The 25,674-nt window shown below is 32.8% G+C and overlaps 4 protein-coding genes across 12 annotated transcripts in view; 2 read left to right on the top strand and 2 right to left on the bottom strand.

Annotated features, from left to right (window-relative positions):
* LOC113392145 (zinc finger protein 90-like) overlaps positions 1 to 6,506 on the bottom strand; it is a 30,443-nt gene extending 23,937 nt beyond the window's left edge. For 5 of the 8 annotated variants that reach the window (XM_064220083.1, XM_064220085.1, XM_064220084.1 and 2 more), the window contains exon 1: positions 6,085 to 6,506. The gene's annotated coding sequence lies outside the window, so the exon portion shown is untranslated. The remainder of the gene's footprint in view (positions 1 to 6,084) is intronic. The other 3 variants (XM_026628421.2, XM_026628423.2, XM_026628422.2) reach the window with 1 other exon arrangement.
* LOC113392148 (zinc finger protein 175-like) overlaps positions 1 to 25,674 on the bottom strand; it is a 479,450-nt gene that overhangs the window by 353,688 nt on the left and 100,088 nt on the right. The window contains exon 3 of one of the 2 annotated variants that reach the window (XM_064220044.1): positions 17,185 to 17,194. The exons of the other annotated variant lie outside the window; for it this stretch is intronic. The gene's annotated coding sequence lies outside the window, so the exon portion shown is untranslated. Of the gene's footprint in view, positions 1 to 17,184; positions 17,195 to 25,674 lie in introns of those variants that run through there. 2 annotated transcript variants of the gene reach the window in all.
* Positions 10,948 to 14,962, top strand: LOC113392146 (ras-related protein Rab-24-like). The gene is made up of 5 exons (XM_026628424.2): positions 10,948 to 11,283; positions 11,566 to 11,654; positions 12,191 to 12,317; positions 12,841 to 12,988; positions 14,135 to 14,962. Exons 1-5 carry the CDS (start codon positions 11,170 to 11,172, stop codon positions 14,260 to 14,262), a joined length of 606 nt encoding a protein of 201 aa, XP_026484209.1. The 5' UTR covers positions 10,948 to 11,169; the 3' UTR covers positions 14,263 to 14,962.
* Positions 24,407 to 25,674, top strand: part of LOC113392150 (uncharacterized) — a 30,634-nt gene continuing 29,366 nt past the window's right edge. The window contains exon 1 of the mRNA XM_026628429.2: positions 24,407 to 24,560. The gene's annotated coding sequence lies outside the window, so the exon portion shown is untranslated. The remainder of the gene's footprint in view (positions 24,561 to 25,674) is intronic.

Genomic DNA, 25,674 nt, shown 5'->3' with positions numbered 1-25,674 from the left:
TTGCCTACAATTAAACTGTAACTCTTTAATCTTGAAAATAAGAGGGAGCTTAATTTTCATTTTGAATTGATTACTACAATTTTTTTGTAAACATCTTCTACATTCTGTAAAAATAATTGTTTTAGAGAAATTATGAGAGTCAGCAAATAGGAGTGCTTCATATAAGGCAATAGCTTCACCCGTGAACACAGAAGTCTGAGAAGGGCATTTAAAGGATAAAGTCACGTTGAATTTTGGGACCCAAACCGCAGCACCAACATTACTACTATCAGGATTATCGGATAATTTTGAAGCGTCAGTAAACACCGGTATCCAGTCTTGCCAATCAGACAGAAGTCTGATAAAGTTCTGATTACCCACATGGTCATCTTTTTCAATTCCAAAATTTAAAATTACATTAGGGATTAACATTAGCGAAGAATAATCAGTTTGGAATAAAGGGTTAATATTACTACTATAAACAGGCACAGAAAGATTTTTAATGTTTAAAAAACTCTTTATGATTTTGGGAGTTTCCTTATGATGCCAATATCGGTTATTTGATACCTCTTCAGAGAGACTCTCTAGACGAGGAATAAGTGGGTGAGACGAACATGACATAACCCTAAAGATGAATCTATCAGACAAGTATTGTCTACGAAGAAATAGTGGAGGGTCTAAGCATTCCACTTGTAGTGCATTTTTTGGTGAAGATTTCATTGCACGAAGAATAATATGTAAGCATTTAGCCTGTATGATGTCGAATTTCTTTAGGGCTGTTTTATTACAAGTTTCAAAGATAAACGATCCATAATCAATACGACTGCGGATAAGTGCATTATATATAAGCTTTTGGTTATATGGATGGGAGCCCCACCAAACACCTGAAAGAGCACGAAGGACGTTAATACCTTTTTCACATTTGCTCACTAATTTAAATGAGGGACACCAAATGGAGTAAATGGAGTAAATCTTGAACGGGAAAAAAAAACAAACGTACCTTTAGATGGGGATAATGAAAGACCATGTTCGTCTAACCAGATATTTAAGTAACTTAAAGCTTCATTTATACGAGATGTTGCTGTATCAATACAATCAGAAGATCTACTTGGTGGTAGGGCTTTGTGCAAGCCCGCCTGGGTAGGTACCACCCACTCATCAGATATTCTACCGCTAAATAACAGTACACTGTATTGTTGTGTTCCGGTTAGAAGGGTGAGTGAGCCAGTGTAATCACAGGCACAAGGGACATAACATCTTAGTTCCCAAGGTTGGTGGCGCATAGGTGATGTAAGGAATGGTTAATATTTCTTACAGCGCCTTTGTCTATGGGCGGTGGTGACCACTTACCATCAGGTGGCCCATAAGCTCGCCCGCCAACCAATGCCATAAAAAAAAAAAAAATATATATATAAGGTATATAAGGTGATATCATCTGCATATTGGAGAATATTACAAAAAGGAAGGATCGATTGCTTAAGATAGTAAGGGGCTCAGTAGAGTAAGGGGCTCAATACTGACCCTTGCGGAATACCTTGCCAAAGAGTTCTGGGCGGAAGGAGAAGGCCGCCCTTTCGAATTTTAATAGATCTGCCCACAAAATTTTACAGATATAGTGAACAATTCTCATTGGGACACTCAGCTCTAGCATTTTTGCTCTGAGCACCGGAATATTGACACTGTCATAGGCAGCCGAAATATCTAAAAAGCATCCTAAAATAGAGTATATTCAAACTATCCATAGTGCTTTTGCCTTTACGAAAACTATACTGGCTCTTTGCTAGAGACTCATTATTTTCTAAATACCATTCTAAACGATTTTTTATAAGATGCTCAAGAATTTTCCCTAAGCTTGATGAATGAGCTATTGGTCTATAGGAGCTAGCCTTCTCTGGATCTTTATTTGGTTTTAAAATAGGGATAACGATTTGGCATTTTCAGTCATCAGGTATTTCTCCTTTAATAAAAATGTCATTTAGGATGTCCGAAAGATACTGAAGACTGGGATACTTAGTTTGTTAATAAAACTATATGGGATACCATCTTCACCTGGAGAAGAATCTCTCAACCCTGTAAGTGTCATATTTAATTCATCAAAGGTAAACTTTTCATCCAAGGAAGTTCAATTAGAAGAGGGAATAGAAAAAGGGAAATCACAAGGAACAGAATGAGGGGCCAGGCTATCCGCGAAGTCCTCCAGCCAAACTGAAGAATCATATGACTGAAGCGAGTCAGGCTTTAATGAACGTCTAAACCGTTTCATATTTCTCCATACAAGTGTATGGGGAGTTCTGGGGGATAAACTCTCACAAAAACCCCTCCATCCTCTCTTCTTCTTTGGAAAGTAGTATTTTGGTACGAGCAGTTACTTGTTGTAAAATCTGAAAATCATCAAGGTTTAAAGATTCATTAAAGATGTCCTCGGCCCTACCTCTTTTTTTTACAAAGGAAGTGCAATCAGAATCCCACCAGGGAGGTGAGGAAAGTTTATTAGAGTAAGACTTTTTCTTGGGGATGAATAAGTTGGCAGCTTCAATCAATGTATTACGAAAATTTAAGTATTTTTGAGAAGAAGAATTTCGGTTAAATTCGTTTAATGTACGTTCAACATAAGAAGAAAAATTTTTCCAGTCAGCATCTTGTAATTTATGTTTTAGAAGGGGTTCAGGGGTAGGGATTGGAATTACTGAAGAAGGTTTTGATATGATGATAGGGATGATCGCTGGCAAAAGAGTGGGATAACGTGTTCCAATTTAGTGAAGATGAGAGTTCTGGAGAGCAAGCAGGAATATCAACTACAGAATTAGGATTTTGACCAGGATATACGCGGCGGGTAGGAGAACCATCATTGACATGACACAAACATTGATATCATCAAAGAGGTCCACCAACCAGAGGGAGAAAGAATCTGTATAATATGATCCCCAGGAACTGTGGTGTGAGTTGAAGTCACCTAAAATAATGAGTAGAGAAGGAACTGAAGACAAAATTGTAGAAAGGTCAGGGATCAGAGAGAGTTTAGGATCAGGAATATAAATTGAGATGTTAATATTGCCTATACAAGCCGAAACAGCGTTGGTTTCTCGGGAATGAGGAGGGAGAGGGATAATGGAAAACGGAAAGGATCTTTTAATTAATAATGCACACCCTGCCCTGCCATCATCACGATCATCCTGTAAACAGGCAAACCCTGGGACTCTAAAGTAAGACCCAGGCCTCAACCATGTCTCAGAGATGGCCGCAACGGACACAGAATGAGCATTAATGAAATGAATTAAATCAGGTTTTTTAGGGGCAATACTTCTACTATTCCATTGAAGAATTCGGGTTAAACCCGAGAGGGCCATTAGCAACAATTTCTGCAAGTCTAGCAAGTAAGGGGGCAACGTCGTACGGTAACACATCTATTTGTTATTAGCAAATTTAGTAGTCCTGGCAAATTTTCATTAGGTAATGGAAGAGGTCAATTCAGTCAACAGCCATTAGGGAGAGATGGTGATGGTTCTCTAATAATTTTGTCATGCGTAGATCGATCATAACCCTCCGGGAGGCGAGTCCTTGTACGGGGAGGAGTTTGGACAGTTTTACAATAGGATGTCTTTTGCGGAGTAGACCCAGGAATTGAGTAAAAAGTTGGTAAAGTCTGTACTGGCTGGGGTGGAGTTTGCGCAAACATCGTTTTTGCCACGTCTCCAGTAAGCCCGTCTTACTGGAGGTTCCTGCGCAGAAGCCTCCATGTATGAGATACTATGCTCGGACATGATTTTTTTAATTCGCTTTTGTCTATCAAATTCGGGACATGTCGGGTCAGTAGCAAAGTGTCTCCCTGTACACAAAAGACACGTGATACGGTCAGAGGGGATGTTACAACAATCACCAGAGTGTGACTGTCTACATTTGTAGCAGCGTGCGTTTGAACGGCAAGCAATCTGAACATGGCCGAACCAAAGGCACTTCCTACACTGAATGGTAGGAAGCTGGTACACCTCAACTACCAAAGAAGTGTAAAAAGCGAAGATCTTTGGGAGAGTTTGGCTCTCAAATGTCAGGACGACAGACTGTGTAGGTATCCAAGCAGGCGAACCATCATCTTTTTTTATTTTACGGTTCAGTCGGTGAGCTTTCATGATCTTCCCATAGCCTTCTTTGTACTCAGTTGCATTTACAAAGTCCTCCATCGACCAATCTGTTTGATACACCTTGAACTAAACCTAATCGGGAAACATTATAAGACGGAATTTTGACTTTTAAATTGTTTGGACAGAATTCCATGGTCCAGAAAGTCATTAGCTGTCTTAGCGGAGTCAAACTCTACCGACAACCTGTTACAACCAATTTGATTGATACCATATTTTTTTATATGTTGGACACCACCTTCAAACAAGAACAGCCCCAGTCTGATGGGTTTAAACTCACACCAGAATTAGATGAGTCTGCAATGCGGGACACATGTACAATAAATGGACCAAAATCTTCGACACCATATTTACGACTGTTGATCTGGAGAGATGGGAGTTTGTAAATATGCGATTCTGATCCAAGACCACTGTCTGGGTCCATAATAGAACATTTAGACAATGGTTCAGTATTAATATTGTCAGCCGTTCTTTTACGGGATGTTTCTCGAGCTACAGAAGCGTGATAATTTTTAGTCTCCATCTCACATTCGTACACACCACCCCCTTTATCGGGGGGCTTCAATCGCTCATCTCCATCCATGGACGTATTGGCCAAGTTACAAATTATCACCACCACACAAAAATATAAGGCGATAACTGGAATCAAAGGAAAATAACCTAAAAACTAACAAATCCACACATCACCTCAAACGTCAATCCTCTCAAAAAGCCTAACTATGTCCGGCTTTATCCAGACACCTGGCAACACTTATCATATCAGATAGTTGCTTACAAGAAACTTTAAATAAGCATTACAGCAACAAACTCACTAGTACAGGTAAAATTCATATAAAGTGTTTCATTATAATGTGTTATGTTAATTTATGTTATGCCATGTTCCAAATTTCAACTTTCAAGACTCAGTAGTTATAGTTGAGTTGATAGACAGTCAGGACAAACAAATTATTATTATATAAGTGTTTATTATTGAATGTCAGTTATGTTTTTTTTATTTATTAAAACATTATAAGAACTGAACACCAAATTCTTACATATTTATGGGAATGTCCCTATCCAAAGGTTTTCTAGACAGCTTGTTCTAAAGACAATAAAAAATAATAGCTATTATAATGTATTGTAATTATGGAATAAAAAAACTTATTGAAAAATTTGTGTATTAAAAATTATAATTAATTACAGTTAAAATATATTTCAAAAAATAATGTTTATGTTACTAATCTTAAATTTTGAATTTGGAAGTTATTGTCATGTGTTTATTTTTATGTCTAAATTTTGACAAAAATCCACATTGTCAGGTCTAAATTTTGAATTTGACTTTAAATCTGTTTATAAAAGGATTTTATGTATATGCAAGTTTAACTGTAAGTACTTACGTTCAAATATCTTTGCTTTCTCATTCTAAGTGAATTTTAAAAAGAAAAATATGTCAAATTTTGTAATGAAATATCCATTGGTTTCATTTATTGTGTTGTTTTTACTTTATGTTTATATTTACTTTGTGCAGATAATAAGTGCAATTAAACACAAATTAAATGCAAATTTTGAAACAAATATACAAATAAATAAGAAAGTTTAGTTGTTTAGTAATCATAATGATGTTCGAATTTATTAGACAAAAAAATACAAATTAGTAAAGCTATGTTTATATTATATAGGTATATAAAATACCTAATGTTATTGTTGATACAGTTTTTAATATCACATTTCGTATATCGTCACATTGTACTATTTGAGAATTATGTTAGAATATATTAAGGTCTTTGAACATGACTGAGAAACTTTAGAATTTTTTTCAAACAAGACCTAACAAGAGCTGGGATATATATAAAGAATATATCAACATTAAATTTTCATAAAATTCCAATTCAAATTGTATAAATATAAACTTATCGTTATTCGTAACATAATTTGTAATTATATCTCTTATCGTAACTTGGAAAAGCTGTAAAAAATGTCATTAACTCACCAGAATAAGAAACCATTTTGACTACTATAATATAAAAGGTAATACACCACTTAAACAATGTAAAACTTGCACAGAAACGTCTACCACACACTTATAATGTAATTTAAACTTAATTAAAACAGTGTAAATGTGATTTAATAACAATAAAAAACGTTTGAAAATACAACAGTGCTTTGAGTTAATCAATTGTTAAACACAGAAATGGTGAAAAGTTAAGGCAACAGCTTACACGTAAAACACACTATTTCGATCATTTATAAATACACGCACTACATTATTGATCTATGATATTGATTTTGAAAGTGGTTTCAAAAGTTTACGAGCGCGATTATCGAAGATATAAACAAAATTTGTAAAACCTATAAACTAACTCAACGTCCATTGCTTTAGCAAGAAGGTGATGCTACTGCCTATAAGAAGAGTGAAAAAGACAAAATTATTTTTGTTATGGCAACATATTGTATAATACCACTAAATTATATTGTAACTTTTTATTCAAACTATATTACATAAAAAAAGCTTAACACACTGATTACTATGTTATCAATTTTGAGCCATAATACAATGTAATAAAGTTTAATTTGTTTTGTTTGTTTAAGGAGATCACAATGGCACTTCAATTAAGTAGGACAGATTGAAGCGTTTTCAATTCGCTCGCGTTTTACTCAAAACAAAGAAATTTAACTTTTACGAATGAAACATATTGATTATATTTTTTTAACACGCAAAAAAATAAACAAAATTAATATGTCTAATACTTGAAATAATAAAGTAATCATGAAAAATATTATTTTCTTGTTTTATTAGCAACATTATCTTGGGTGTGGGTTAAGTGAGACGGAGGAACTGAGAACAAGCAGTATTGAAAAATTGTAGATATAGGTAGGTAGGTTGATCGCTGAGGTGGCATTTGTAGTTGTGTTATTACTTAGTTTGATAAGACTGTACGTTTTATCGGTACTAGGCGAGGTTATTTCTTTTGTAGGACTTCACCTTGGTTACTTGTTTACATTATTTGTATTCAATAATGTAATATGTCGTAAAACGTTTTATATTACATTAAAAACTTTTTATTTGATAACTTTTTAATAAAATAATTGCATTTTTTAAATAGCATATAAATTTTAAAGTGGGTTTCGTCAATGTTGTGTAATAGTGATATTAATTACGTTTTAAGTATTACAGAAGTACATAACTAATCATGTAGTGTTTATACCGTGAAATTTAAGCTATTTTTTTTTTATTTTATCATTGTCTAATTAAAATCGAATCCAATATCCAAAATGTTATGCAGTAATCATGACTCAAGATTTATATTATTAAATATTTTGATTAATATTCTTCATACAATTCCGTTATAATGAAAATAAAAAAATAGGTTTTAATTATTAGAAACATATTTAATATGTCATTTTTGTCTTAATAAAAAATAATAGAATAATATGCTTCAGTGCTCTTGATATATGATAATATGTAGTTACTATTAATTGTTTTGAAATATTCCTTTGTTTTGTAATGTCACTACGATTAAAACCAGTGTATAGATAAAAATTTTATCATACATTGAAAAAATATTATTAATTAAACAGGTCGTTTTATAAGAAGAAAATAAATACTTTTATTGTCATTACAAATATATATTTTAATGTTTTTACTAGTTCTTCATTTTCAATACTGGCAACACTAAACACAAATAAATTGATTGGTACAAAGTTGCTTTCGCAACAATTTTGTAGATTAATTTGTTACCGATCTGTTTACCCTTCCGTCACAAATTTGATATATTCGATGTAATTTCAATCCCCCTAAATAGATAATTGTTGGTGATAATGGTATCATCATTCTCAAAGGATATAATTGGGAAAACTACCTTTCTGTCTATATAATAGGTGTTAAAATTAAATGAATTTAAAAAAGCAATATTTTGTAAAATGGAAGTCGGAACGGCAGGATCGAAACAATGATACCTAGCAGTAGATAAATGCATTTATTAATATTCTAATATTAAAATAATAGGCCGATATGCTACCCAAAATTTACCCAATAGGCTATTTGACAATGCAAAAAATAAAGTGTTAATTATTATAATCAGTATATATTATGAGTTTAAAAATGGTTATTTATCATCGAAAGTTGAAAACAATAATTCATTTATTTAAAAATCCATAAATAAAAATGCTTTTTTTAAATAGTTAGACACAAAACGCTCCTGATTGGTTAGGTTTATGATGACGTCACTTGCTTGTTAACCTCGTTTGCCTACTGTATGTGAATTATATGTGCCACAGATACACACAATACAGGCAAGTCACGTCACCGATCCCATTGCAGCGCCATATTGTCACAGTAGCGTTTTCGCGCGCTATTTAAATATGGAATTTTTAATTTGATATTTTTCAGCAAATATGTACTAGAATTAAAAAAAACAACTTTTACTGGGCTTCCTTAACCTTCCTTGACCTTTACTCAATAATATAAAATGCATTTTAAAAACCAGTCAAATAGCCTGTTATGTAGATTCACTCCTGCTTAAGAATAAAATAGAAATAAATGTAAGTAATAAATTAACCGTAAGTGAAGCAACATATTATACAATAAAATAATATAGTATAAAATACAAAATAATTTATAAAAAATATTTAATATTTTTTAGGACTTACGGAAAGGAAAACAAAATTCAAAAACAGATTTGTCTAAGATATACCTAATTCAGTATACACGACGACAATTTTATTGAGGTTTGTACCAGCACTGCCTGCCAGCAGCAGACGCATGTTAATATTAAGTATTAATATTTGTTATTTATTAAGTACGTTATTTTTAATTTGTGCTTGTTATGTGCTGGCTGGCACTAGAGTAGGTGTTCAAACAGAGGAGCGCTGCAGAAATATAGAACCAGTGCCGTAGCATAGCTCCCAAGTATGACGCGCTCTTAATTATACATATTATGATTATAAAAAAAAAACGAGCGGAACCTACGACTATATTCAATGCACATTAACCTTCATTCCGATTAACATCCTCGAGGGGTGATTTAAAAAAAGAAGCTCTACCTCCATAGCGAATTTAATCTAAATCGGTTCAGCGATTTAAGTGTGACAAGATAACAGATTGAGCTACTTTCGCGTTTGTAATATTAATATAAATTGCGCCATAGTGACATGGGTACTCTTATTAAATAACACTATCAAGAAAAGTGAGGATGTCTTTTGTTGACTTATGAACAAAATCTACCTACGTAAAAAACGATTAAAAATTTAAAGAAATCAACAATTTTTTTTCTACCTTGGATATACCTACTTCGCCTAAGTGTTACCCCTGCCTAGCATTGTTTTTACATTGTCATATAATATTGATTGCCGTATCAATATCATATCGTCCTTATCGATTTTGGCGTCCAATCTCAAAGGGATACCAGTCAACTACGCAGGACATTTTATAGTGCACAAGGGTGCGCGCAAACTCATGCACTCAATTCCCTCCCTTCTTATCTGGTGAGACGGCAAATCTGACACGATCGGAAAGAGAACACGACAGGAACAACCAACGGCTTCACGTGCTTTCAGGAGTGCACACACTTCTTTCTTGTTGGTGAGACTTTTTCGATAGAAAAACCAAATAACTTCCAATCGTATGGTCTGACCTAGGCTTTGAAATCCCGGACCGATTCCAGAACCTCGGGATCTGAGGCCTTATATCTAGCCACTAGACAATGGGGCAGTATGAATTATCCCATCTTATCTCTTAACCGTAAAGGTCATTGACTCCAAATAGGTAGCGCCAGACTCTTTGAGTTTAATAGACGACTTCATTTATATGATAGAGGAAGTTAAATAATTATCAGCTAATTTTTTTAACTACGTCTACATTCGTCATTTTATGAGGTTCACTAAAGCTTTATCTAGTAAGACTATTAGTTAAAGTTTGTGCCGTATAAAAAGCTACGTATGTATATACATTACTACGAAATCAGACGTAGTGACTGTTTGGTTTCTTCAGTTGGTATCTCCGATTTTTGTCCAATCATATTCAGTTGTAGCAAATGTTTGCAACCAACCTCTAAGACTTTCATTTATTACAAGAAAATTTCTTAATTAATAACTAAATTACTTCTTATTCCATTAGTTAAGAGTTCTTATTGATGAACCTGTTCTAATAAATACGCAATAGTTATAATTTACAAGATGTAATTATTATCAATAAATCGATGTGATCCGAACCAAGTACGCTCTACTTTCCCTACGTCTTCACTACAAATACCAGAGTTATATATTTATGGTTTTAATATAGGCGCTGATTGGGTGTAGCATGGTTTGTTGCATGCGAATACGAATCCAGGTAGCTTTGTATCATAGCATGCCTGGCGTAGGCGGTGGTAGATGCGGAATGACTTGCAGAGGAACTGTTGTCAATGGTAAATTTTATTTGTGCTATTACATACGGTACTATAAAACATTTTATGATTAAATCTCAAAAGAATATTTATTTTGATATCAAATGAATAGGTAATACAAAACCAGGATTGATTTGCTGACCTTCTTAGGCATTTCCAAGCTTCCAATTTATTTACACTATAAAACTTATTGATACATAACAATAATTTATGATTTTTTTTAGGTTTTTTCAGTAAGAAAACAGCGTAAATTTATTGTCTAACCTAAAATGAAATATTATATTTTTTATTAATTATTTGTATTAAATAATAATATATATCTTATATACTAAATTATTTCTCTTACTCATTAGTTAAAAAATATATATAATAATTTCATATATAAGAGTAACTAGATTAAAAAAGAGGAATCCAAGTCCAATTAATAAGATTGTGTGTTAAAAAAAGTCAGTGTCAATAACTCAATATTGTCAGAATTCGATTTGAAATAAACATTGGTTTATTTTATTGTTATTAATTCAATCAACAAAAGTGTAGAGTATAATATTAGTTCACTTATTTTAATTAATAAGTTATTCTAATCAATCAATTAAATCTGCTAGCATCGATACTATACTTAGCATGTAAAATATGCAGTATCACGTGAACTTTTAGTTCTTATATTACAATAAAAATATTGAAAAGTTAAAAACATGAGTCGATGTGATTTTAAAATCGTTCTTTTGGGAAGTGAACATGTTGGAAAGACTAGTTTAGTGTTAAGATTTGTTAATTGTAGGTTTAATTCTGGCACTCCATACCAAAACGTAAGTTTAGTATCCTATTTTAAATACTTTTAGAGTCTCGATTATCTCACGTCTTTGTGTGAAAATTCATTGACCTCTGTTTTATTTTTCGACCTTTAATAATTGTAAAGTTGTTTATTTTTTATTTAGTTTAGATAGTGGACTCAACTCACAAATATTTGCAATTTGAATTTTTTAACATTTAATAAAAATAGTTTTTTTTTTTTTTTCGTAAAGGCAAAATATATTTGTACTGGTGCGAAGTATCTTAAAAAAAAATTACTTATTTTTTTTATTTTTTAGACTATTGGTGCAGCATTCTGTGCCAAACAGATGCAGTCTAATGATAAATATTTCAATGTTGGTATTTGGGATACAGCAGGCAGTGAAAGGTATATAAAAAAAAATCATCATAGCTGATAGCATCCACTAAGACAATAATCTTACCAGCCCAATTTGGCTTATTAATCCCAGGATCGGACTCCTAATTTATAGTTGAAGGTTCCGTCAATAAAAAAAAGGATAACTTTAATTTCTAAAATACCTATAAAAATATTACTAATGATAAAAATGTTAAATACTACTGCCAAACAGCAGTACTTAATATTGTTGTGTTCCAGTTTGAAGGCTGTGTTAGCCAGTGTAATTACAGACACAAGGGCCATAACATCTTAGTTCCTCAGGTTGGTGTTGATTGGCAAAGTAAAGAATGGTTAATATTTCTAACAGCACCAATGTCAATGGGTGGTGGTGACCACTTACCATCCAGTGGCCGAATTACTCCACCACCTATCAATACAATACAATACAATCTGGGTTCTTTATAAAGTGTTAATCTATCAGAACAATCATTTTTCAAAGTAGAAATCCAAAGTTATTAATACAAAATGTGGCGTAGAGATACAATAGATTTATTTTAATATTGCAGATATGAAGCTATGACTCGCATGTACTACAGGGGGGCACATGCTGCCATTATCTGCTATGAACCTTCATCGCAAGCATCCTGGACGAGGCTGCGTCACTGGCTGCAGGAACTGAGAACAGTTGAAGAGGTATTTTACTAGTTTCCATCAAAGGCGTTGGACGAAGTTCATTCACTTTGTTAATTATTAACATTTTTAGGAATATATGTTAATAAGATTGCAAGTTGTGATCATTGAAAAAATATATTAAAAAGTATCTTTTGATAAAGGTATACGAACATGGCACAAAATTGTTTTACCTTTGCTTTTTATTTATTTAAATTTATATATAGTAATAATTGTGTTTTAATTAATTTATTTTAGTTTAATAGTCCCTGTCTCTTATTTTATTGCTATCTTGAATTAATGTGATATTAATACTGGATTACTTACATTGTAAATGAGAAAGTTACTCCGTCTGTCTGTCTGTAACGGTTTCACAATCAAACCCTTGCACCGATTTGATGAAATTGCAAGCTTGAACCTCAAGTAAGGTCATAGGCTACTTTATTATAGTACCTTAAAACCTAAGACAACAAACATTAATAAAATTAACCAATAATTATTTTTAGTAACAAAAGAAATTAATAAGTAAATCTTTTATACATTCCAGGACTGTAAAGTATATCTATGTGGTACGAAGAAGGATCTCATTGATGGTGGATTAGTTCAGCGTGAAGTACCGGAAGATATCATCGCGACATACTCCCAGGGCTTAAGTGGACACTATCTGACATCAAGCAAGACCGGGGAGAATGTTGGTTGGTATTAATCAAATAGTATGATACTTCTTATTCTAGACTGTCTCGTTTGTCTGATCAGCTTTATATGATATTCTACTACTAAATAGCAATACTCATTATTGTTCGCATCTCTACAACCAGACATTCTAAGGCGACCTTGGTTTTCTCTTCACAGACAAGCTAATCGTTGGATTACCACAACTATCTGCCGACCACGCCTTGGACATTCCCATATACTGTTTTCAAGCCCCAAACTCCTCCATCCCGTATACGACGTTCTCCCTCCTAAAGTTCCTCGCCCTATTAATGTTGAATGTTTGTTAATCCATTTTGTAAATTTCTATGTAAATATATTGAACGTAATAAGATTAAGCTGTAAATATTTATGTAATTGTTCTTATGTGTTTTAATAGTTTAGTTAATTAGCACTTATTTTTTATCTGTTTCTTTTAGTTATGAGTGTGGTTATGAGTGTGGTTATGAGTGTGGTTATGAGTTTTTAGTTCCGTCTACTACTATTATGCCTTCAAAATTGAATTGAGCCTGTAATTTCGAACGTACCGATCAATCTCTATCGTGTCTTCTCCATCGCACGTGACATTGGTGAAATAATGTCTTTTTGGCAAAAATAAGTAAAAAAAAAAAAAAAGTATTGTTGTTTTCTAGTTTGAAGAGTGTTTACCCAGTGTAACTACAAGTGCAAGAATCATAACATGTTTGTTCCCAAAGTTGTGTTAGAAATACTTATTTATGTAGTTACATTTATATTATAATTATATATTTAATAAACTCATATTTTGTTATTGTATCTGATTTCATAAAAGTATAATCGATTTAAGAACATCATTCGTATGGCTTTACAATATAATACAAGATGTTTTCCCGCGCAAAAGGATTATTAAAAATAAAAAAGGAGAGTCGCGCATGGAATGAAATAGCTGGTTTTTGGTGAATTGGATATTTAACTTCAGAACTATAATATTTATAAAATAAAACAAATAATAAATAAATATTCTGTGTACTGGTGTATTTATTAGTTGTTAACGTATTGACGATGGGCGTTAGTGACAATCAAAAGCCCATTAACATTTTGCCTGCCTATTTGAAAGAAAAATCCTTAAGTAATTTTCATATAACAACAATGCATTATATCATATTTTTCAGATGAACTATTCCAGAAGATAGTAGACGATTGCGCAGCGGATTTAAGAGTAATGAAGGATGTCGAAGAAGCAAGGCTTCACTTACAAAAGGAAGAAAATGCTAAAAATAAGAATTACTGTTATTGCTGATAAATATATAAATGTATTTACTAATAGTGCCGGAGAGTGTAAGACTGTCTGGTACAACCCACTACTTAAATATACTAACTAACTAATAGTTGGAATGGTGAGTGAGCCAGTGTAACATTGTACATTTCAATGGTAATAACGCCATGACTGACTGATATTACATTTATCATTATAATGTTTTTATTTAATTCAGATGTAGATTTTTATGATTTATTATAATTAATTATTTTAATGGAACCAAAAACTATTTTTATTAACTGTTTGCTATCTCAAATCTCAGATCTCAGTTTTTACAACACAAATTAAACAAGTGACAATTTGCCCTTAACGAAATGGATGGATAGCAAAAAAAATCCAAGTGTACAGTTGGGATAATATTATACTTTGATTCTTATAGAATTTTTTATGTATACTAATATTATATATGCGAATGAAACTCTGTCTGTCTGTTGCACTTTCACGGCCAAACCAGTGAACCTATTTTGATGAAATTTGTTACGGAGCAAACTTAAACTCCAAATAAGGACATATGTTAATTTTTTTAATGCCTCACACCTGACGACCGATCCCTTAAACGTGAGCGAAGCCGCAAGCGATAACTAGTTTACTATACACAAGCGTTTGTGACATTTTATTTCAAAACTAATCTTAATGACAAGTTAACGGTGAGGATTGATTTGTACTTCTTGCAAATTTTGCGCCTGCCTTCCTATAAATTGACATATCCAATAGTGACAAGATTCTGTAATAAATATTTTGTACAACTATTTTTTTACTTTTTAATTGAATCTTTTTTTATGGCTTCGGTAGGCAGGCTGGCAATAGGCTACCTGATGGTAAGTGGTCACCACTGCCTATAAACTTTAACGCCGTATGAAATTTTACATAACCAAAGTGCCAACTTTGGAAACTATGATGTTACACTGGCTCACTCACCCTTCAACTGTAACACAACAATAAGTATTGCTGCTTAGCGGTAGAATAAGTTATCTAGACTGCAGTCTTATTTAGACTGTAAAAAAATTTTAGGGGCCTGATTATTTGAGGCCCTCTTGCTGAAGGGGGCATAATATAAAGGCCGTTCAGCGATAAGGGCTTTATATACAAAAAAGAAAACATATTTTAAAATTGTCTCGAACATTATATTAAATACAAGCTTGTTTTTTCGGGAAGCAGTGTGTTTTTGGAATATTTGTTTAAATTTAAAGGATTTGTATTCGTAAACGTTTGAGTGTAATATTTATATAGTGTGCGAGTGAGATAGAACGATATCGACTGCCGATTATAAATTATTTTGCTATATGAGTCCTTTATTTATCAATATTTTTGTTCGTTCGGGTTATTGAACCCTTGGCATGTACACGAAGCCTAAATGTCAGTGCTTAGGCAACGTTCACACTGACCGTTTTATAAATAAATAAATAAATAAATATTGGACAACATCACATACATTACTCTGATCCCAATGTAAGAAGCTAAGGCACTTGTGTTATGGAAAATCAGAAGTAACGACGGTACCACAAAGACCCAGACCTAAGACAACATAGAAAAGTAATGAACTTTTTCTACATCGACTCGGCCGGGAATCGGACCCGAGACCTCGGGATGGCGTACCCATGAAAACCGGTGTAGACACTACTCGACCACGGAGGTCGTCAGATATAGTTGCCTCATTTGTTTTAGTTCTTTTCTAGTGCGAGACTCTAACTATATGTCGGAGGAGCAGGATGCCGAGGAGAACAGTTGGGTTCGGGGATTGATCCGACATTTGGAAGACTAAGTAGGCGTGCAATGGAGATATTCACAAAATAAAACGTATTTAATATCGTCTAATCACTGTATTAATTGATTCAATAATCGTACACCAATAATATCAAAGGATTACAATAATTCATTCAATCAATCAATCGTTCAAGTCCGTTCTGTTGTATATGATATTGATGGGCGATGGTGTATTAAAAAATATCGATAAATAAGGCATTGTACTCGATACAAGAATATATTAATGATCAAAAGGCGTAGACGTATTAATTTTGGTTTCCAGGCAATGATTAAAAATTGTATTCCAATGACATAGACTCTTTAAGTGAAATGGTCGGTAACTAGTGAGTTTCTTTACGGTTCTACCCGGACTCTACATTCAGTAGATTCCGGACAGAACCGTAGCTTTAAATTTAATTCAATTGTAATTTGATTATTCAAAGGTGTTTTTATAAGCCCAATTGATCACGAAAGAATTTAATTTAAGTTCACACACACGCACGTCCGGCAAGCAATGTATTGCCGATCTCGACAAATGTTTACAAGAGACCAGTGGCTATATATATTATATTATATATATTATATTATATTACGGTGATAGCATGGCAACGATTGCTTTCAAATATTTGTTGTGGATTATGGACCTATGCAGAGGCATAATACTCCATAATACTGATTTATCGACTGCAAAGTTCAATTCGCAACAAATATTTGATAGCAACAATAGGCTATTTGACAATGTAAAAAATAAAGTGTCAATTATTGTAATCAGTATACATTATGAGATTATAAATGGTTATTTATTAACGATAGTTGAAAATAATAATTAATTTATTCAAAAATAAAAATGCATTTTTTTAAACGTTTGTCACGTTACAATGCTTATGATTGGATGGGTTTATGATGACGTTACTTGCTTGTTAACCTCGTTTGCCTACTGTATGTGGATTATATGTGCCACAGTTTATAATATAGGCAAGTGACGTCACCGACCTCATTGCAGCACCATATTGTCAAAGTAGCGTTTTCGCGCGCTATTTAAATATGGATTTTTTAATTTGATATTTTTCAGCAAATATGTACTAAAATTAAAACAAAAAACAACTTTTTACTGGGTTCCTTATCTTCTACTAAATAAAATAAAATGGATTTTAAAAACCAGTCAAATAGCCTCCTCATTTTGAAAGACTTGAACATCATCTGTGAGACGTCCTTGCACCCTAGGTTAAGATGGGCATACACGACAGTTCTGGATAATTATGCGGTAAAGACGATCTGTAAATACGGACCTTCTATATGAATGCACACTTATACTTGCTAAAGTTCATATTACCCTACACAAGGTTATATACAGAATTCTAAGTAACAGCTCTGAACAGTCCCGTGGCCTCCAGAATAACATTTCTAAAACAAAACGTAACCTGATGACGAGTAAACACATTATTTAACATCGTATAAGTTATAAAGTATTAAAATAATTACACAAAAGATTTATAAGGATTTATTATTTAATTTGTTTGAATTATTCAAATTTCCGATTGAAACAAATGTTCAATTTGTTTGTTATATAATTAAGGTAGTGTTGAATATCGATAGGCCACTATCGATAGACTATCGATAGACTATCGATAGTTAAGGTGTTAGTGATAGTATCGATAGTCTATCGATATTATTGTCGCGTGTCAATACTATCGATAGTCCAAAACTATCGATAGTATCAATAATAGCGCTGCTACCAATAGTATTGCTTACAGAGAGCTAGCGATACTATCGTTAGTATCGATAGTATTGCCATAATCAATAGTATTGCACATTGAGAGCTATCGATAGTATCGATACTATCTCTAGTATTGATCAAAACGATACTATCGATAGTATTGATCAAAACGATACTATCGATAGTATTGATCAAAACGATACTATCGATAGTACTATCGATATCCTGAATAGTTCTCGAGGTCAACTATCGATAGTTCTGTAACGCTGAGTTAAGGGCTTTATCCAAACTTGGTATATACCCCTTAACACATACACGAAGCCTTAATGCCAAATGATATCGTTTTTAATATATTAACCCTAACTAAACTTGCGCTACACAGGGTGAACAACTCTTTGTTTTAGTTACACTTTGTTTAAACGCCATATTTATACTGTATATGATAAAGTTATAACTTTATATTTAGTAATAATATTTGTATAAAAAATACGCTTAATATATTTTTTGCTGATAAATTTAATAAATATATATATATATATGTTTTGTGTTTTATTTAATGACAACTCATATTAAGTGTTATGTCCATATTTTTTTATTCAAAACATTTAAGCTCGTCAATCAAAAGAAAAAAGAAGTTCGGATTATCAACAGAGAAGAAAAAGTTCCGATGTATTGGACTATTTTTTCTTTGCCTATTTAAAAAAAAATAAAATATATATAGACATTTTATTGGCAATATCAGGATTATTCGAGATAAGTGGGCGTATATTCAAACGATTTCATATGAACGATCCACAAATTTAGTTACGTTTTTAATTAAACAAATCAATTACACAGATATATTCACAATAGTCATCAATGTCGATTCGTTAATAAATCATTTAAAAAACACGCATAAATCACTGAATCTATTACAAAAGAATAAAGATAATGTTGGAAATTAGCGATTCGTCGCAAACGTGGTGCGCGGGAAATCTTGAATGTAACTGTCGATCCAAGATGGCTGCCGCGCTACCATCGACGCGACGCTTCACTAGAGCGCCGTTCAACTCCCATTGACACTCTTTTCCAACCAGTATGAATAAACAAGATGGCGCACCATGCGTCGTCATATATATTACCTGCGTAGGCGGGCGGACTTGACAAATGACTAACCGCGCTTTAAGAAACATTAACCATTCCTCACTTAGCTAATGAGCCGCTGATCTTTATTTGTAGATTTGTATACGTCAACAGTAACCCGGCTATTAAGATTGCCATTTTGTACTTGTGTAAAATCTTTGCAGCCAATTCGGGGATCTAGAAGACATGAGAATATAGGTGCCCTTATTTAAATAATGTTTTTATGTTACCTTCCGAGTATCGGTCCCCTCCCCTCCCTGCACTCCCGGGTACATATTACACTATAAGATTTTCGAGGCCCCCTTGGCAGTAGGGATCCAAGGCAAGTGCTCCAATTGTTATGAAGTATGAATTGTTTGTAATGGTCTAGTGGCTAGACTATAAAATGAATAATATGCTTTATTTATTAATGTTTATTTGACAAATGATTTGAATTTATGCATCGGCTAAGTTAAAAATTGTAGAATTTTTTATTATTTTTTGTAAAAAAATGATTTATTTTTAACCGGTACTTACCACGTGTGTCGTAATTTCTCCTATAATTGTGACGTGTATAATGATTAATACGAAAGTATTTTATTTTAAATTATATTAAAGGAGGAAGGTTCAACAGTATAAAAAAAAAAAGAATACAACCATCTACGGCCGATCCCGCGTTGGTCATATTTTCAGACCGATGCGTTTAGTAGTATTCACGCTGTTGATGCACAAAGAACAAAAACGTATACACCTGTAATTATATATATTTAGCCATTAATCATATTAACGTAAAAATACGTTTAAACTAATTATTAAATATGAACATTTTAATCTCGACCGTACCGTTGAATCTCCATCTTCTCCATCGCACGTGACATTGGCGAAGAAGAATCAAGAATCTGTATATTTTCACTGACGAAATTGCATCCGTCCACCCTAAATAATCGCCCTGCATTGATAAATGGACCACTAGCTGATTGACAAAAGCGCTGTAAGAAATATAAAACATTCCTTATCGCCAATGCGCCACCAACCTTGGGAAATGATGTTATGCACCTTGTGCGTGTGGTTACATTGGCTTACTCACTCAAACCGGAACGTAGTACTGAGTATTGCTGTTTGGCCGTTGAATATCTGATGACTGGGCGGTATCAACTCGGACGGGCTTGCACAAAACCCTATCACTAAGTAGTATGAGTAACGGTCATCTCTGTGTGCGTGAGATGACTAATGTGAAAATAACGGCAATAAAAAAATTACAATTAGATTATATTTGTAATGAACATTTTATTCAAAACTAGCTGAACCTACGACTTTACCAGCGCGAAATTTATAAAACATAAACTTTCAATCCCCGTTTTACCCCCTTACTTAAAAACCGCTCTTAGCGGATGTCTACACCCTATAAGGAACTTACCTATACTGTTTTCTAACCAGGGTTCGCGGATATATATCAATTGATTTTTTCCTATCTTTTAGACAAAACTCATAGATCTATGCTTAAGGCCTGACTCTGAATGATTACTTTTTATGATTAGTCGATTACAAATTAATAATAAAATAAAATTAGTTGATTTATCTCACAAACAAATGAAGATTATTATAATAATAAAAGGTACTTGTTTTTTAAGTGTTCATTAAAAAATTCTTTTTCAAATAGATTAGACACTAATTCCTTTGTTACTTTTTTTTAATAAAAAATGTGGTATTTCGACACTTTCGTATTATTTTACAAATTCCTTTCACATTTTTAAGTGTTTACAGAATGAAATTCGCTTCGTTTTCTTAGTCTGGATATATATCAGATATATATCGGATTTATTATAAAAATCGGTTTTTTTTCGAACCCTGATTCTAACCATAACTGGAAAAAACCCAAATGAACAACTTTTGACAGCAAATTGACGCGATATCATTGGTAGAGAGCTTGATTAGTCTATATGGTATTCAATATGAATTTGCAAAAAAATGGCGTTTTGAACGTCGACGAAACCTGTTATCAGAATTTTTGAAATAAAATAAAGTGAAAATCAGTAGTTAAGAGTTATAGTGTTGTATTAAAATAAATTTGTATTAATGATAAACTCTTAGTAGTGCACAATATAGCCGAGTTATAAACAAATTGCATGATAAACATAAATTTATCTTTTTGTTTGTTTATCTATTTTCCTACTTCGATTGGAATAGGTTATACCAAATTTCAAGTTTGTAGGTGCTAAAGTTTCTGAGATTTTGTGATTAATCAGTCAAAAATCAAAATCAAAATATACTTTATTCAAGTAGGCTTTTACAAGCACTTTTGAATCGTCATTTAACAAACTATTTAAAGTAAAGCTACCACCGGTTCGTAATGTAGATTCTACCGAGAAGAACCGGCAAGAAACTCAGTAGTTACTCTTTTTCAACATCTAAAAATACAGTCATGTTAGTTAAATACAATTATATATTTATGTATATATATAAGTTAGTGGTATTTCGCTTTCATATATATTAATTAATTGATTTATCGCGGGATCCTTCTTGAGTAAATATATCTATACCTTAGAAATTCATATATCTAGATAGAGTTTCGCATTACAAAAGAATTTAAACAAACGAGGTAAGTTTATCATCTCTGTGCGCGTGACAGCTACTCTTGACATTCGCCAAACATCATTCTACTCTTTACTAGTAACTGTAACTGTTGGCCACTAATTTTAACGATGCGTTATCATATTTAACAGTATCTCGACATATCAATTATCAAAGATCTATGCCTAAATATATCTATTTGGAGATGGTTAAAGCGACATGTGATTTATTGACATTTAATAGCAACATACTCTTCAAAAGACCGCCTTGAACAGTTTTCCTTCTACCAAGATAAATTTCTCGGAAACGCTTTTGTTTCTATTTATAATCGTGATTGTGTTTCGTTTAATTTCATTTCGTTTTTATCCGGCAATAAATTATGAATTTTTATTTTTGTTCATTAAATTTAAAGAATCCCAATTTACCTGGTGGTAGGGCTTTGTGCAAGCGCGTCTGGGTACCACCAACCCATCTTATATTCTACCGCCTAACAGCAGTACTCAGTATTGTTGTGTTCCGGTGTGAAGGGTGAGTGAGCCAGTATAACTACAGGCACAAGGGACGTAACATCTTGGTTCCCAAGATTGGCGGCGCATTGGTGATGTAAGAAATGGTTAATATTTCTTACAACGCCATTGTCTATGGGCGGTGGTGACCACTTACCATTAGGTGGCCCGATCCGACTTAACCACCTATAACAGCCTAATTCCTGAGGCATCTTATGCCTCGCACAACCACAATGTGCAATCAGCTTTCGCCGGCGGTTTTTCCGAACCGATACGACTTTGCAACCTTCAAGAAAAGAGCGTACACATTTCTAAAAGGCCAGATTTCCTTGGAGTGTAGTAGTCACTTTCCATCAGATGAGTCCTCTGCTCGTTCGCCACATGTACCATAAAACAATACATGAAATACGAAGTAGTCAAATGCCAAGAACTCATTTACATTAACAGATAATTGAGGATTCACCATTGATTTATCATTTTAAAATGTATTTATAATTTATCTCGTGGTCATGAATTAAAACATCGATTATATTAAAATTGGATATCATTCAAACTGAATTAGAGCGTGTCGGAGTAAAGTCTGAACTTCCTCGAGAGGATAACCGGTCTTAGTCTAGCGGAGTGAATGGCTGTTAATGGTTGGTGACGCTTAATCAATATACGACTGTAAGGATCAAATAATAATGAGTACCACTTTATTATTATATTTTAGGAATATAATTAGTAAATATTATTATAATTGTCTATATCTGCCGAGACTGCCCAGTGGACGCGTGAACCTTAACCGATGATTTCGGGTTCAAATCCAGGCAGGCACCACTGAATTTTCTTGTCCTTAATTTGTGTTTATAATTCATCTCGTGCTCGGCGGTGAAGGAAAACATCGTGAGGAAACCTCCATGTGTCTAATTTCAACGAAATTCTGCCACATGTGTATTCCACCAACCCGCATTGGAGTAGCGTGGTGGAATATGCTCCAAACCTTCTCCTCAAAGGGAGAGGAGGCCTGAGCCCAGCAGTGGGAAATTTACAGGCTGCTAATGTAATGTATGTAAATAGGTCATTGTCTGGAAGAGCACATAGAATATTTTTTATCCCGGACAATGTACCCAACACACACTCGCACGCGAGCGGAAACCAGTTATCTATGAATCACGTTTCAGTCCAGTATGACGTATTTGAAGACTTGACTCCAAAAACTTTGGAGTCCCATCAAATTGGATTTTGAACCATGAATCGATGAATATGAGTAAATAATTCGTTTTAAAATTCAATATTTAATGAAGGGCTGAGGGAAAAACCTCTCTCTGCGTATAAATTTCAAGGTGTATTGATTTAAGTGATAAGTTATTAGCGGGTTTAAACAGTTTCGTATTCATTATAAACTAATTTGTCTCCTGCGAAACTTCGCGTTTGTTCAAAATATATTTTTTTGGAATCTCTAAATTGCAAGACACTCTACATTCGGCGCCAAATTTATGAAACTTTTTAAATTAAATTTTTAATGTCAAATAGTATACATACAATTAGTTCAGTTAGAATTTCGAATTTTCTTTAATTTTGATTGCGTTATTCATTTTTTTCATAAACAGCTGTAATACCGCTCTCTAACCGGTCAGTAACGTTTTACCGCTCTCTAAAATTAATTATTTGTTAAATCATAACCATTTAATAAATTGCAATCAAGAATCCTCTTTATTTTTCTGCACATATACGGCTGGAGTTCTTCAAAATGAGACTATAAGTGTTTTTTTATGTGCAGCTACGCTATTAATATATAAGATATCGATAATTATTTTATGAGCGCCATCACTTGTCGAGTTAGTTATAGCATGCACACTTAGAAAATCGCTTATCGCTTCCGCTTGTTCTTTTTGCCTGTACACGAGGTCCGATTTATAACTAATGGCGCCAAGTTTGATAGGGCTGTCTCATGGTTTTTTAAGAGGGTTTTATCTTGTTTTATTTATTACAATACATATATATAAATTTACTAGAGGAAAGATTTATTTTACTATTGGAAAGGTACTTTATTCAGATATAACATAGGCTATATTTTATTTCAGTAATAATACGATTTGTAAAGCAATCCAGAAAAAAAATGCTACCAATGCGCCTGTTATATTTTACTCAAAGGTAAGGCTTTGTTCTGAGTAGATACCACCCACTCATCACATAATCTACCATCAAGAAGCAATACTTGGTATTATTTGATAGTATCACTCAACTTTCAAACCAGATAGGCACAAGAGACATACCAAACAAGGAATGGTTATTTTATTCGATATACCAATGCAATAAAAAAAACCCAGAAATTAAATTCCTCAGGTAAACACAGCACAGTAAGGTATATTTGTATTTTATTGTTACAAACCAAATAAAAAAAAAATGTCACTTTCTTAAGTGACAACTAGCAACCCTACGCTGACAACCGTTTGTTGAACGTTGATCACTGACGTTGTAATAGCTCAGTGTTATTCTATACGACGTACGAGAGAGATGTGTGTATAAAATTTAATTAATAAATCTTTATCGCGTCTGCAATTAATCAACATAAACAATTTATTCCTTTGTGTATTTGTGACATTAAAAAAAAAATAAAGTGTTAATTTGATCTGTGGCATTTTTGAAACATTACGCAGGTAAACTGATTGTCAATTTTTTCTTGTTTTTATAATTCAGTATTTACGAGGTTTTTTATGTTTTCGTTTATTAAAAAAAATGTTTATGTACAACATTAACATTATCCGAATGGAATATACATTATAAATGTTTATTGTATGTTTATGATTAATTGTTATGGCTGTTATTATAATTTATCTATCTATGTTAAAATAAAATGCTATGTTATTAAAGTATTATAGAAGTGAATTTTTATGACGTATAACATAATCACTTTTTTATATTCGAAATATCTATCAATGCGAGTGTCAGTTTGTTAACTAAATACTTAACTTAAATTTACATACACGTCTGGTGAACAAAATACGACAAAGAGTACCTAACATTGCTTCCTCAGACGTAGGCGAAGTCGCATGTAGAAATTACTTACTAACTAATAATTGAGTAAATAGTTCAACATTAGTAGCAGTTTTAAAACCTTGTCAGTGAATTGTTAAGCTGTTTTATTAGTAAAGTTATGTAAAAACATTGTTTTGAATTAAACAATCCAGGCGTATTCGCTGGAGACAAGCTATTGCCTACCACAAGGCAAATAAACAACTTTGGCTATGAATTGACGCGATATCATTGGCCGAGATCTTCTATACGATACTCATGGATACGTAAAAATGGCGTTTTAGCGTTAAAGTTGTCATTGATTTTTTTTAAGTAAAATTAAACTGTATATAGTTAGTATCTATGCTAATATCATAAATACGAGAGTAACTCTGTTTTATTAACCCGATTTTGATAAAATTGTATGAAGCTTGAATCTAAAAGACAGACTATTTTTTTTTATTTTTTCTATATATGTATATAGGAACCTTCCATAGATTATAGTGATATTTTACACTGCAAATAAAGATATATTAATAAAGATTTTTTTGTAATGAATATATATCAGCTATTTTCAGAACTATTAACAAATCTTTTTTTGAAAATTTTGTTAAAAAAATTATTTATATGTTAACTCTTTCGATTGGAATCATACAATCCCTTGTTCACTCACGTGGGTCAAACTTGTAGCTCGATTTTAAACTAGTTTCACAATAAACGATTGAGTAAATTTCCACAGACCTCGACATTACAATATAT

Source organism: Vanessa tameamea, chromosome 31, assembly GCF_037043105.1.
Source record: "Vanessa tameamea isolate UH-Manoa-2023 chromosome 31, ilVanTame1 primary haplotype, whole genome shotgun sequence".
NCBI classification, from domain to species: Eukaryota; Metazoa; Arthropoda; class Insecta; order Lepidoptera; family Nymphalidae; genus Vanessa; species Vanessa tameamea.
The sequence above is the reverse complement of the archived record's forward strand: the minus strand, read 5'-3'. Positions and strand labels throughout refer to the sequence as shown.

Bases quoted from the DNA above. Each gene is read 5' to 3' on its own strand.
- LOC113392146 (XM_026628424.2), top strand. From the start codon at position 11,170: ATGAGTCGATGTGATTTTAAAATCGTTCTTTTGGGAAGTGAACATGTT. The intron at 11,655-12,190 runs GTATATAAAAAA...TTAATATTGCAG, and splicing joins GATACAGCAGGCAGTGAAAG to ATATGAAGCTATGACTCGCA. The intron at 12,318-12,840 runs GTATTTTACTAG...TATACATTCCAG, and splicing joins AACTGAGAACAGTTGAAGAG to GACTGTAAAGTATATCTATG.